The sequence below is a fragment of the Oreochromis niloticus genome, linkage group LG6, assembly GCF_001858045.2.
Source record: "Oreochromis niloticus isolate F11D_XX linkage group LG6, O_niloticus_UMD_NMBU, whole genome shotgun sequence".
Lineage (NCBI taxonomy): Eukaryota > Metazoa > Chordata > Actinopteri > Cichliformes > Cichlidae > Oreochromis > Oreochromis niloticus.
Genome location: NC_031971.2, coordinates 18482762 through 18498034, shown reverse-complemented (window position 1 = coordinate 18498034; position 15273 = coordinate 18482762). Strand labels below are relative to the sequence as shown.

General features: G+C 39.6%; 1 protein-coding gene across 1 annotated transcript in view; it reads left to right on the top strand.

The window, feature by feature from the left end:
* The window catches only part of gstcd (glutathione S-transferase, C-terminal domain containing), a 53097-nt gene that overhangs the window by 1451 nt on the left and 36373 nt on the right, over positions 1–15273 (top strand). Inside the window, exons 3-5 of the mRNA XM_003452276.5 lie at positions 519–968; positions 2293–2565; positions 6072–6165. Of these exons, the coding sequence (XP_003452324.1) occupies positions 519–968; positions 2293–2565; positions 6072–6165 (817 nt within the window). The remainder of the gene's footprint in view (positions 1–518; positions 969–2292; positions 2566–6071; positions 6166–15273) is intronic.

Below are 15273 nucleotides of genomic sequence, written 5' to 3'. Positions count from 1 at the left end.
AAAACTCAGTCATTACAAAAAGTGACGGTTAACAAAAAATAAAGGCCATCTGCAAATCTACAAAATCAAGTAAACTAAATAAATGCAAAATCTTTAAGATCACCACAATTAACAACTTTAAAAAAGCATTATAAGTAAATAATGAAGTAAATCTTATTTTGCTTTAAAGTTTGCATGGATTCAGATCTAGGAAAGCTCTTATACCTCACAACTTTGCCCGTCTGTTGTTCCCCATCAGGGTCCCAGAAGGTTATTTATAATAGGTGGTTCCCAGTTGGCTAATGAAATTTAAAGCACTCTGTGGTAAACTAGATGTATTTCACATATACACATATTCTGCACATAGCAGAGTTATGTTTTTTGTGTTTTAAATTACAAATAAATATCTGCACACCTGCACAATAAACAGTTGACCAGTGCTATGATAAGGACTTGTATTTCAGCATTTTTTGGAATGTCTTTTTATTTTGAGTGCATTTGTGGACAGACCTCAAACACCATGTTTTCCTCACTCTTAGGTGAGCCGGTGGACTAGATTGTGTGAAATTGAAATCCCCTCTGCTGTTGAAGAACACCTCCAGAATCCCGCAAATGATGATCAGCAGGTGCCCCTCTCCATTCTCACCCTTGAGCGAAGGCTTGCAGAGCCTGTCAGAGTCCACAACGATGACAAAATACGAAGGCGGAAACTCCAGGAGCAGAGACGCGAAGAGTCTGCTGAAAGCCAAGAGAACCTGGACTCCGAGTCTGGGCTTGGACAGTCGTCTCAGGCCTGTGATGGACTTGAGCTCAGAGCAGCTTTGGCCAAACTGTCTGTGGATTCAGTACCAGCTTTAACCACCAGAGAGAACTCTGAGATCAGGAAAGTGAAGACTGCAGATTTGCCTCCGTTGGAGCATGTGTTTGCTGAGGGACTGTACTTCACTCTGACTGATGTGGTGCTGCTCCCATGCATTTATCAGTATCTGGTAAGGGCTTTTTGACATGTAATTAATTTTTGAGTGGTGTCAGCAACCTCATTCTGATTGTTACTGTCTAATTAAGAATGGCACATACACATCAAAGCACAACTAATTTTATTAGCAATACCCATTTTTTTCAGTTTAAGCCTGTCGCTTTTATTTCACTGACACACTTTCTTTACAAATGCTCTTTCAATAATACACCTGTTACACAAACAGTCAAGTGCTGATAGGAAAGGCTTTGTCTCAGTGCATACAAACGTGGCGCTGATGTCAGGCTGAATGCTTTCATTCAGACCGGAGCGTGCAGTTACATGAATTTGCTGGCTCTTTAATACCTTTATTATGGTGACTTGTCAAATTATGCATGATGTGTGGTTTTGACACTCTGGTCAGGGTGAACAGGTAGTACCCCCAGTTCCCTTTTTTAAATCCAGCCAGGCAGAAACTTGGGTTAAGAAGACTCGCTGCATCAGACTTGGCACAGTTTTTGCTCTCAAAGGTGGTCTGGAGCCACCTGGCAAAGGCTGATAACACTGTACGGGGAGGGTTTTTATTCAAATGCAGCAGGTTGAAATACATTTTACTGACTTTACTTTGGGAACAGCTGACAGAGTTGGCAGGTTGTTATGTTGACCTAAAAAAACATAAACTCCTAACTCGAAAATTAGAGACTTTAGAAGCTCAAGCACTCACTGAATATTCATTACGCCCCATTGTTTGTGATGAATTCGGTAGCAACTGCAGCGGCGAACCGCGAGCTGTAAAGTTCAGGCTTATGCTGTTATTGATCAGGAATGCCGCATTGTCTGGCAGTGGAGTGGGTCTCAGCCTCCATTTCACCTTTCAGCTGTCTCCAGCTATTCCTCGACTGTGGGAAAGAACTGAAGTTCTCACAATGAGGCTTTTAGTAGTCAGCTGTGCCCCAGTGGTTTCCAGTTTCACACTCAGCCTAGCGTGTCTCCTCTTAACGGCCATCACTGTCCACAACACATGCAGCCACAGTGAATCCTTTCCACTCCACCCTCTTGTCGTGCCCCTTCTGCCTCCGTGCACCACTCTGTGCGCAAACACACACACACACACTCTGTGCCCTGATGCTGCGTCTCAGATCATGTCTTTGTTTGTTTCTTCACCCTCTCCTCCTGCCAGCTCTGTTTTGATTTTTTTTTGCCAGTCTGTCGCACAAGTGTTCACCAGCGTGATGTGTGAATTCTGGTGGAACGTGGCATCTCGCTCAGCTGGCAGTAACATGTCAGTCGAGTCACTTAATCAATATTTCCTTGTTGTTTTCCTCTTTCTCTTTCATCCTTTTCTTGGTCTTTAATAGTGTTCCCTCCAAGCCCGTGCTGCCGCCACTCTACATCATCTCCCCCACCTACTACGCTGGTACGGCCGTGTCCAGGAGGTACCGGGGGTGCTTCGGGCAGCCAAAGCTTGTGGGCTACTTCTGTCCATACCACAGGCTCCCACGTCTGGACTCCCAATTCTCTCAGCAGAGGACAACCCACACAGTCTACCGGTGGAAGAGGAAGAAGGCCGGGAGATGGCCCCAGAGGTTCCTTTTGTCGGCGGCCCAAGGCCCACAATGACTAAACTCAAAGTAAATGATTACTTTCCTTTACTTAATCCTCAGCATGCTTTGCAGCTATATGTTAACCAAACATGTTTTGTTCCAACACTTCCATCCTGACCTAATATCAACGGATCTGCCTCCCATTGTCCCCTAACAGCACAGATTCGCAGCCTCCAGAGTGGTTGTTAAGTATTATCCCTGTAATTTCATGCCTCCATTTTCTGCTGATTGCGCATCAAGAGTATAGCTCTGAGTTAATGTTTCGGTTTCTGGCAGACTTTTGTAATTGTTGGATATTTAGTTTTTCTGCCAGATATTTATCACTGATTGCTTTCAGTCATAAAATTAACATTTTAAGTGGTCTTTAAAAAAAAAAAGAAATTCAGAGCTGTTATTGATGCATATTATTTTGCTCTTGTAGACATTACAAAAAAACAACCTTTTTTTTAAGAGTAACAATCTGTTTATGAGAAAAAAAACACTGTATTTGCCTGGGGTGCTTTTTTTTTTAAATGCACATTTCAGTATTCTCAGCGGATCCTGTTACCACTTGCAGGAGTGCAGACAGTGCACATTCAGCTTATCTTCATTTCAGGTGCAATAAAAACAATGAATCTGGTCCAAAACAAAACAAAAATGTTATAGCTTTACTTAGTTTATAGTTATGGCTAAAAATCTACATGTGCACAGGCAAGATACACGACCCAGTGCAGGTCCCTTAGGAAGGATTGTCGAGAGACTTGCTCATTCGCACACGTTTATAGATTTCTTTGCTCCATATATTACCTCTGCAACAGCAGGAGATAAGCAGGCCCAGCTGTTTTAAAGGAGACTGTCTCCTCAACCCTGACTAACCTCTCGCCACTGAGCCCTCAGACTGTTTTCTTGGCTTTTTTTGCTCTGCTCTCTTAGGAATGATATTTCTGTGATTTCCTGCTGGCTACATTTCTATAACAATGTGAGCGAGGCGAGGAGAAAAAAAACAAGAGGTTTGGAAAATTCTGATGAGGGTGAGTGAGCTGGGTGGTCAGGATGGGATGTGTCTTTTAGATGTGCCGTGTTGCCGGATGAAATGTAGTTAGGCCCACATGTGTGTAAATGACAGTTTTGCTGGCAGGTTAAAATCCGACATTAAAACTGTGAGAGGAAAGCGTGAACACACACAGACAAACACACAATGGCCACCATTCTCTGCCTAGAGGGATTACAAGGATGGCTACGTGTCGCCATCATCATGTCTGCAGTGCAGCTGTTGCGTTGGCTAATGCGCCTGTCTGTGTGTGCATATATGTCCTCTGTGTGTGTCCCACCGAGGTATAAACACACAGAGGTCTGCCGTCTCACATGGTGACAGTCGATCCTTCACGCCGGCTAACCAGAGGCAGCGGGCTCATCTCGCAACACCATTCACATTACAAATGGCTCATAAACTCTGCCCCTTTATCACTCCAGTTAACACACACTCATGCATACTGTTCAAGCTCCCCGTGCAGTGATCTGTGGAGCCCCAGCCTGTGATCTGTATCTATGGTAAACAAACGGGTATCCCGACACCAGAAATTAAGACCCGGTGTTATCACTGCCTAACAAGAGCTAACACAACTTAGATATCAAAAATAGAGGTTTCTAAAAAGCAGAATTACTGGGTTTGCAGGAAGGAAGTTAAGTCTTTGATTTTATGTCTGATGAATTGGGTTCACAGGGGAGCTGTTGTTCCAGAAACAGCGATTGAAGACAGTCTGTGTGTGTTCCCGTGAAAAGCTCCTCTCTGAAATCAATGAGCGTTATGGCAGGATAATAACGCAGTCTTGTATTATTACCTATTATTTGTCATTTAGGTTTAAAGCTTGACCAGACAGCCAAGATTCATTGATGCAGGTGAACAATCAAACTTAAGAATATGATTTAATAGAAGAAATAGGGCTTTAAACAGAATCACCTTTTCATATTAAAAATTATCACAGCTTTAAGGTTTCCTGAGTGTACTTGGAGGTACCTCAAACATATTTACCCAGTGACCAAAAATGACCTTATCAGCATTTGCACTACAAGTTTGTGTTACTGTGGAGACTGAATATAATTGGTTTTGGCACAGACTATAAGGTGTTGATTTAAGTTTTTGAGCTTGGGGTTTGCAGTGTTGGAGACTTGGATTGGTTTGTATTATATAGTAGCATGTGTTTATATAAAGATGAATAGAACAAAATATTAGAATATTTTAATATAGCACCCAGACATTGTTCAACCCCAGTGTGTAACACACAAATCAGTTATCGTGTCAACAGAAGCAGAACTAAGGGTCTTTAGTAATATAGTCTTAATTGCAGTGCTTTTATTGCACCTCACAGTGTTTGTATTTTTCTGATATCCCAATGTAATGTCATTGTACATGATAGTCAAGTCTTTATTCATAAAGCACATTTAAATGTAACAGATGGTGACCAAAGTGTTGCACATATTTAAGGTTACAGGTTACACCCTCTATTAAAGGGGTGTAATATTATAGTAAAGTTTTTTTCCTCTCTATATGGGAAATAGCTGCAGGGATTTACTGAACCATGCGCAGACGTCTATGTAAATACAGACGGTATAAAAGATGGACATAGCTACCGTGATGTCGTCCACTGATTTCTGAATTCAGTGAAACCTCTGGATGAGTGTTTCCATCTACGCTGTCTTGGTTGCATAAAAATGAATTTTTATTTAATATGACCCAAATTTCTTTGGATCTTGGCTGCCTTTTGTTCTTTTCTCTGTCAAGATGATCTAACGCAGCTCTGAGGAAGCCAATCCATGATTGATAGAGTTCCATTTTTTTGTGTGTGTGTGTGTTTTGTTTTGTTTTTTTCTATCCACATGTGCTTTTACTGCATTGACAGTGTGTTCGGGATCATTGTCTAGCTGAAAAATTAAGGCTTTACCAATAGAGGCTATTGCATGATTGAGAATGTGCCTTTCAAGTTTCATTTTAAAACACCATTCAAATTGTTCATTCTACCATTCTACCATGCCTGTTTACCTGCGGTTTCAGTCGATTTCAGAGTCTGTAGCAAATGAGCTGTTGCCACCCCAGACGCTGTGGTGAGAAACACGGCAGGAAAGGAGAACTGAGAACACAGCCTCATCAGAAGCTTCTAAATAGCACTGCCTTCTAGCAACAAATATTACATCTATCTAGACAAACCTTAGCTGTTTTGCATAGCAAAGCTAGTTAAATGCATAGTTAGCCCTCCTGTCATCCTGGAGAGAACTAAAAAAAGTTTACCACGGTTTCCTTGGTTCTCTTGCTATTGTAGTTAATTGTACTAGATGTGCTGGAGTATGTTCTGTACTGCTGAAGCAATCTTCTGTCTCGAAAATTTAATAAGAGTTCTATTGTGTGCAAGGTAGCAGAGGGCTTGTACAGAATAAGTCACTCGATTACAACAATTTGAACTACAGAACCTGAAGGCTGTGGGGTTTCTATAGTAACTTGTATTTGTATATTTGTGCGTGTGTGTGTGTGTTTGCATGTGTGTGTGTTCTTTACTAAGGAAAATGGCATCGAGGCAGTCTTCACTCCTCATCCTTGCCCTTCCTGGACCCTCCCATGGGAAAGCTTACCAGGAGCGATCAACCCTACTGAAGGTAAACTCTAATCTTGCCTTGAGGCTGTGTTCTTTGCTGGCTCCATTTTATTTTTGCCCTCCTGCCCTTGCACTTTTATCATTGCCCCTTTGGTTTGTTTTAGTTTTATTTTCTTGTATTTATTTGATGTCTTCATCTCTCTTTGTCCTCCTTTCACTATTTTTACTTCCCTCATGTTGAGTAAGCCTGTATGCCTCTGCAACACTCCACAGCCTCTCTTTCTTCCACCTGTTTTCTGGGTTGACTTCAAAAAACACAAATATTACTATATATGGAGCGAGGAACATGAATAAATATTTGCATTATACCTTTCGGTACTACTGTGGCTGTTGGTGATTTATAGCTGCACCTTATGCTAACACATTTTATGTTAATCTGCAGGTGGATGCGGTTCCCCTTGAGGGTCCCCTAATGAATTTTAATCTACATGTGCTATCCTCCTGATGTTGTAGGGTGAAAGTGTGAAATAGGTCTGTGGTAGAACAAGAGTCAAAACAATAAAAACACCTAAAAAGGTTCAAAGACAACTTGTACAGCATCCCACTTGTCTTAGTGGATACTTCTTGCTGTGAGAGTAGTTTCTGATAGACAATGGGGGAGGTTTGTTGGGAGGTTTGTTGATTGCTGCCCCAGGTGGCACTGGAGCAACAGAGAGAGGGAAAAATCTGTTTCTTTGCCTCTTTTCCTGCATTTTCTCTTTTTAGTGAGATGTCTTTGTTGTTAGTGACGCTAAATGATGCACATGCATCACTCCCAACATACAAGTGTTATTCCATCCATCCATCCATCCATACATTAATTTTAATCCATCCATCCATAGAGAGACAGACAACCATTCACACTCACATTCCCATGTATGGCCATTTTTGGAATAGACGTGCATGTTTATAGACTGTGGGAGAAAGCTGGAGCCCGGGGAGACTACCCCCACAGACACAGGGAGAACATGTAAACTCCACAGTCTGGGTTTGGTGGAACCTTCTTGCTGTGAGGTGAGGGTACTTGCTGCCACACGGTCACGTTGCCCCTTCAGTGTTATTGTTACAAGAAATTGGGGAAGGTAGATGAAGGCACATGCTTCATGCATGTAATTGTTTAAATATTTCAATTTTCTTTAATATTGTGTAGTGCATTAGTTTCTTTCTTCCTTTCATTTTTGCTTATTTGGGAAATTGTTGCAAGCAGGAGTTCATTCTCAGTGCCTATTTCCTCCATCAAAGAAAATGAGAAAAGGAAACCAGAAAGATATTTCATTAAAAAAACACCTTAATTTAAGATCCCTGCTTCTTTTCTGCTTTTGTTTTGCGTAGGTCAAGTTTCCACTTCATTACCATGATATTAAGCTTTTTTTTCACTCCAAGCAACTTGAATAGTAAATTCATTTTATCCATGGCACCTTTAAAACAGGTTTACAAAATGATACATTACCATACAATACAACAAAGAACCTGCAGAGAATGAGCAAACACGCTAAATAAGCAGATAAACGAGCTGTTGAGTGATTTTGTTTATTTTGCGTACTGAAGCCTTTGCTCTGTGATCCATCTTTTAACTTGCACTACTTTGAAGCTAATTTTCCCCGACTTAATTTCCCAACGTATTTATTCCTACTTTTACTGATTCAACAGAAACTTTGACAACAAACGGTGTTTTGATTTGCTCATTGTTATTTTCTGTTTGTTTGAATATTCCAGGCAGTCAATATGACACTCATCTAAATTGATGTGTTGCCCAAATAAGGGCCTGTTAACACATTGACATATTTCTAGTATCTGTCATCATTTTGAGATAAAAAAATATATAAAAAATGTGTTTTAATATTTAGGCTTTACTGTAGCTGTATACAGATGTGCAGTGTAGGATTTATAGAAACATAAAGGTTAAAAATGAGCAAAATAAAAATGTTATGTTTAAATATTTAGTGTAGATCATTTGCAATCAACAGGTCTGTGGGTGGGTTTCTAATGAGGAAGCACCCAATCGGGACCTATACAGATATTCACCATTCTGGCAGCTGGGCAGTAGCAGATTTCAATAACTGTAGTATTTTTTTTTTTCATTTATTTTTCTCATTATGCCAGCGAAATAAATACTTAATTATGAATATGTAACTTTTAAAGTCTCTCAAGTCCTCATCACATACTTTAAATCTTGTAAAATTGAAGTAAAGTCATGATGCTAATTACTGTTTATAGACACTTACTTGCTTGGCTTAGTTGGTTTGAGGCTCTTGCCATTAAAACAACAAGCATTAAAACCAATGCTACTAACAACCTGATTTAAGATCACTGAGTTCCTGATGCAGGCTATCTGTTGTTTTAGAATCCAAGAAAACGTATGTCCCCCTCCTTAATGCGATTTACATGATTGATGTTTAGTTACCACATTTAGACACCACACTACTCTTGCTTTCATGTAGGTGTAGACCCGAGTGTCGTCTATTGATCGGTTGCTGTTTGGTAGTATCAAGATAAGGTTAGAAGAGTAGTGGAGAGGAGGATAGACCAGACTTAGGAAATATCTGGCTTCTGTTAGCGGGTCAGCTTTTTGTATTTGGCGCTCTCATTGTATGGGACTTCATTTACTTTGGTCCTTTTGTATCAAGTTTGATGATTGATTTAAGACTGAAGTGCACGGATAGTCTGTCATCTTCTTCACATACTTGGAAAAAATTTAAATACAGTTTTTCTCATATTTGTTAAGTTTGATGACTGGTTCTGGATAGAAAGTCAGAAATGTTTTTAGAAGTTTCATGACAAATAATTGAAAATGTGTTGAGATATTTATTTAAAGAAAACAAGGTCGAGGTATAGGAAAGTCAAGGCATCTCCTAAATTAGAAGAGTTCATTGTATGTTAAATAAATCTTCACAAAATTTCTTTTCATGGCACAGATTCACCAAAAAAACATTATAGGGATTTCACCATCACTAAAGTCATCCTGGAAACTTGGATATCTTGTCTGTATGTTTGTTCAGCTCCATTGTCCTAAAATTGGGGATTGTATATAAAGACGTTCCACACTGAACTCATTTTTGGCAGTTTGACTCCAGTAAAGTAAAAATCCAGAACGACGTCTTAAAGTTGCCAAAATGATAGGAGTCTGGGGGTGGAGCAGAGTTAGCAGATGGCTGATTGTAACTCTGGACAATGTTTTCAGAACATCCTGGATTAGGTGGAGATGCAGAAGAGGAAAGATGGACTTGGAAGGCAGACTGACATAATAGGGTTGAGTTTTAAAGAGGGGATATGAGACCGATTGACTCGGTGAAGACGGCCAAGAAGATGATTGCATCAGAGGAGTAATGACAAAGCTGAGAGTGAGGAGAGTTTGGCAGCGTGGGAAAGCAAAAAACAACAAAAAGAATAGAGCAGCAGGAACGGTCCCAACACTCAGAAGTGCAGGCACAAAACGCAGGAAACCTTTTTGAACCCACACGAAACGTCATTAGAAGACTATGGAAGCACTTTAACTGCATAGTCAATGTTTCAATGTTGGTCTGTTGTGCTGAATTAGAGCCAAAAAAACTTTTGACTGCACTGTACTAGTTATATTGGGTCTGACTGATTTTTAGCTGATTAATGTAGTTCCACAGTGAGACTTGGTCATGTATTTCTAGCCTAAACCTCAGTGACATCTAAAATGCTCTTCCCTAAAACTCCACTGATAGCTGAACTGAAGTACTCTAGGTGATGTAGGCGGGGTGTCTATACCAAGAGTGAAAATCATGTAGAGATACTAAATTTCAGCTGTTCCACTTTTGTCAGCACTCTGCATGATAAACGGTGCTCTTGATGTCTGCTCCTGCAGAATTAGGCTCGTATGCAGGTAGCCCCTGTGATTCTGTACTGTGTAATTAAAGAGGAGCAGAGACGAAAGGCAGACAATTTGTACAGAACTCCAGCGCGTGGGCCTCCCCATCTATCTATTCCTTTTGTGCACACAAATGGCTCCACACATGTACACACGTACAGTACTATAGGGAAAATTTCAGTGTTTTCCCCTTACGTGTGCATAAATATTTCCATGTGTGCAAAACTAATATATAACACCCACTAGCTTTTGAAACATGAAATTTTGAAATGGGGTTATTTCTGCTCTGTACTCTAGAGCAATGGATTTGAAATTAATAAATGAGAGTTTGCCTTCATCCATTTTTTTTCTGTTTTTATCCATTGCCAAGGTGGCAATTTAGGTCTTACAGTATACATGGAAAAACCTCCGAGTGTCCGACTGCTGAAAAAGAAACAATTGTCAAACAATAATCATGCTAGCACATCTCCATAAACGATGTTTTGCTTTATATACTGGCCTTTTTGCATTCATTGATTAAAAAATTGTACACACAGGCTCCCAGGTATGCATAATATGTAGAACAACAAAGTGACCTTTGTAATGTGAAGTTTTTGTCCTGCTTGTATGGAGTTCGCTGATTCACTAAATTTAGTCAGGGTTTGTCTGCAAACAGATAAACAGCAATGTGAATAGAGGGGCCATTGTATTAGAACAGCCAGTGGCTTGTCTCCAGCACTTCACTTAATAGATGGAGGAGAGGAGGTGCAAATAAAGCATGGTAGAATGATGGAGTGGGTGACAGTGGGAGATTGAGATAGGGGGTGAGACAGCATGAGGGGAGACAAGGGTTATCAGTAGAAAACAAGGCAGGAACGAGGGGGTGAACAAGACAACGAGGCATAAAAGGCGAGAGCTGGTGAAGAACTGCAAAGTTGTCATGCTTGAGACATGGCGCTATTAGATCCTTCAGGGTTGTTTTGGTACACGCAGATGAGACGAGTTCCTTTGTTTTTTGTCTTAGGTTACAATAGCATGGCAGAAGTTGAACTGCTTGAGTGAAAGCTGGCTCCATTTGTCTCCGGCTCCCTGCTTCTACTGCAAGAGAGATGTGATTGAGATTCCACAAACTCCACAGCTGACTGTGTATATTTCTTTAAAAGGACACATAGATTAATAGAAAAAATGAGGCAGAGATGTTTTTTTACTGGAATTAGGAACTTGGTTATGTGGGTAATTTAACTGGATGCAGGTCATGTAGAATATTTTGTTTTGTACATTAATAACTTAGCTTGTGTGTATTTAAAGGTGCTGTTTCAGATATTTTGAACCACTGAGTGCTGCACTAGAACACAATAATCTTACATATAAACAAACGTGCCTCATGACCTTTCTCCATTGGTATTTTTATATCATATAATCAGAAGGGCTGTGTATGCAATAGCTAAAATAAATTTTAAAAAGTAAGAAGAAAAATCCAGTCATTGTGGTACAGTAGCACTTTTTCCTGCTGGGTTCTCTTATTTTACCCGAGGTTTTAATCTAAAATTTTCTTTTTTTTAATATAAATACTCCATTATCACCTAGTTGCTCATTTTTGACTAGTTGCTCTTTGCTGCTGCATCAGAGACTGACGCAAAACAGAGGTTGTTAAACCAAATCGGTGAGCTAAAAATGCTAAGTGGTCATTAAAACTCGAAGGCAAGCTGCAGGCTTTGTATTAATTCTCTGTAGGTTCATGATTATCATTGACCTCTGTCATGTACAAGCCACATGATTCATTTTTTGATGTAAAAGTTTTGATTTGCTTCTAAATCTGCCCATTAGTTTAGATATACTGGGGGAAAAAAAATGTTTTGTTAATGTGGTGAACTTGTGATACTTGTGAGCCCGCGGGGCTCTGATGCAGTGTTGTCAGGGCCGATCTGTAATGGCTATTCAGTATTATAATATCCATGCAGTGTTAAGTAGTTTCACAATATTCTGAGGCAACATTAAACACATTAAACGATTTGAAATGGTGTTTGCAGCTGAGCTGGAACTTCCTATTCCCATAACTGACATCTTCCTGCATCATCCTCTTCTTTTTAATTTAAATCCCACTGGAAATATTAGCTTCATCAAAAGTTGTGACCCATGCACAGTTTTCACTGCTTTGCTTGCTTTCTCCACACTGAGCTGTTAAACATCTGTCATGTTTAGCTTCCAGGTACGATTCAGATGTTTAACATATGTGTTTGTGAGCAGGAAGACTTGCCTATAAGATGATGTGAGATGGAATATCAATCCAAATTACAAGTTTCATTTATTTTATTATGTGGGTGGATTTATTTCTTTTTGTTTCCTGCTCTGCTTTTCCAGTGACTTGGATTAAGGTTGTAATATGTGCACATACCAGATTTGTTCCACTGTTAAATCAGTTTGGCTGCCTTTCATGGGTGTCGTTTTCTCTCAGGCATATCATTTTACTATTAATGAACTATTAATGAACTTACTAGAAGATAATTAGCTGTATTTGATTGAAGTCTAGATTCATGAACTTGACTTTTTCTCATTTAAAAAACCCCCCAAAAGATATTGGCTGGATACCTTTAGGGGATAATACTAATTCTTTGAGCAGAACTTCACTCTGTTGGATTATCATTCACTATAAAAAAATAAATACTGTATGACAATGATTTCATCTTCCAAATGAAATCTTGCATTTCTGTGAAAGTTCAGTTTTTCTTCCTTTAGGTTACTGCTTGTATCCAGTGTAAGTTATTTAAAATAATTATCATTGTCAATATGTGCTGGTTCCATGCAAACCAGGTTACTCATTCTGGCCAAGACGAGTGGTTAAAATTGGCCAGAATTTTGCCAGAAGCTCGTTGATGGCTAGTAAGTTAGTGGGGATGCATGAATATGTTTGAGCCTTTATGCATAAGTTTGACGCTACAAGCAGAATTTCAGTCTGACCCCTCTTAAAATTAGAGAAAATATTTTTTTGAACAGTTGAACAGTTGAAAAAACTTGTTCAAAGCTCAAACTCAAACTTCCACTTTTAGTCACTTATTTTGCTGTCTAGCCATCGGGCTGAATGATGCTCTGCTGAGAGATTTACATCAGGTTCAGCCACAAATGTGTTTAACCGTTGATTTGTGCATTAACATATCAGCTTAATCTGAAGATCATATTGTTGACTCTCTGCCCGTGTTTAGTTTGTTTTTTCTGGAAGCCATTAGTGTTTGGTTTGAGTTCAGTAATAATGACGAGGGAAAGTTAAGGAATGGGGCTAAGGTTGTTTTTTTCCAAAAAAGTCTGCCTGGCTGTCAGATACTTGTCAAAAGGTGCTTAGCATCCTTAGGCTTTTGACAGACAAATGTCAAGGGTAATCTATTTGGAAGTTTAGTGAGTTGATGTATCCTTCAGACACTTGCCACGTATCCACATTTCTCTTTCAACTAACCCTGGATACCAGACTAATTAAAATCTCCATCCAGTTTCCCAGCACTAAATGTAACTTACTGATCTTGACACCATTTAGAACTTCAACTCTCCAAATGCTTGTAATAAATGAAATATTCCTCCCGAATCCAAAGTGTTTAATCTAAGAATCTCAAAGTTATTAAGAAAGATTAATAGGAACTGCAACATTTCTTTAAGTGCAAATGTGCCAGACGAACCTTGAACGAACCCATCTCTTTAACATGCATATTTGAAACAGGCGGATAACTGATGCTACAGTCATACTAAGGAAAACAGTGGTTGGAGACCACTGTATCAACAAGAGTTAAGCACGTAACACCCTCAACCTGTGGCAACCAGTTGATCGCTGCAACTACTTGCTCATCCTAGTCATAAGGTTGCTGTCCTGTTTTTACTTTTCATTTGACTGAGCCATAAGAAACAGGTGCCACACTGGTGCTTTAAGCTAAATGCACGCATGCCCATGCGCTCGCAATGATAATGCTAACATCCCGATGTTTACCCAGTTCACCTTCTTAGTTTAGCGTGCTAAGATTTGCCAATTACCACAAAAGACAAAACACAACAAAAATTGACACAGCGATACCATTACTGTGTAAAACTGAAACTTTGAACATACCCATTCGGTCCTTGGGGTCGTGGTGTTTTTAAACGTGCACGAAGAGTGAGGGCTGGATGTGATTGAGAAACAAATGACACTCGCACTACACACTCGTACGGTGTTGATATTCTAGTGCTTACCAGTCGTAAGTTATGCCCACCCTAAAGCGTCCCCTGCTTTATCGTGTATCCATTCATCTTGTCCAGTTTATGGTTGCAGGCAGGCAGAAGCCTATCCCAGCTCTTCTAGGACAAGAAGCGGGATTATTCGAGATGTTACTAAATGTTATAGGAAATGAACATATTTTAGTTTTTAAGATCAAGTAACTTTATGAGTAGTATGGTCACTTTTCCATAGACTTCTCTCAGACTCTTTTTTTTCTTTTTCAAACCACCGGAGTCACCACTGCTTGGTGTTAGAGGCCAAGTTTAAAACAGTTTCTCACTAGTGTCGCCTTTCAGACTTAGAATTCAGTTCAGTTCAATTTTATTTATAAAGCACCAAATCACAACAACAGTCACCTCAAGGCACTTTATATTGTAAGGTAGATCCTACAATGATACATACAGAGAAAAACCCAACAATAATATGACCCCTATGTAGTTAAAATGAGAGATTGTAGTTTCTTTGTAGAGAATATTTTGATACAACCATATATACAGTATGCATGTGTTTTAAAATGATCTTATTATTTTAAGTGAGGATATATATTTGAACTGTACGCCTACATTTGGTTAACATGCATCCCCGTGGGCTTACAACTCCAAACAGCAGGCTGTGACTCCCAAATCACTCCTCTCATTCTCAATTAATTGAACTCATTAGAGCCTTTAAATTGCAGATTTAAAGATACGCCATAAACATGGGAGCCAGCACAACAGGCAGCTAGCTTTTTTTATTCCTAATTAGAGGGATAATTGGCACTTTATTTCTACAATTCAGGTTCAAACACATCCAGACTCCCTGGAGGGTTACTACAGAGTTTCACTATTTGCAGTGATGTTTGAATTGTGCCCATTTAAATGCAGAGCCACTGACTGCCTCCACGACGAGCTCCTTGCAAATGTCATATCATGAATATTCATTTGTCTCCCCGGTTTTGTTTTGTTCAATAATCTCTGGTGAGGGATTGCAGTGTGGGTATGGAGCAGGAGGACAATTTGCCTTACCCTCAGCTAGTTTTCAATGAGTTTTGGATTACATGTTTCTAACACAGTTTCCCTACACTTGTAATTAATTAGTGATTA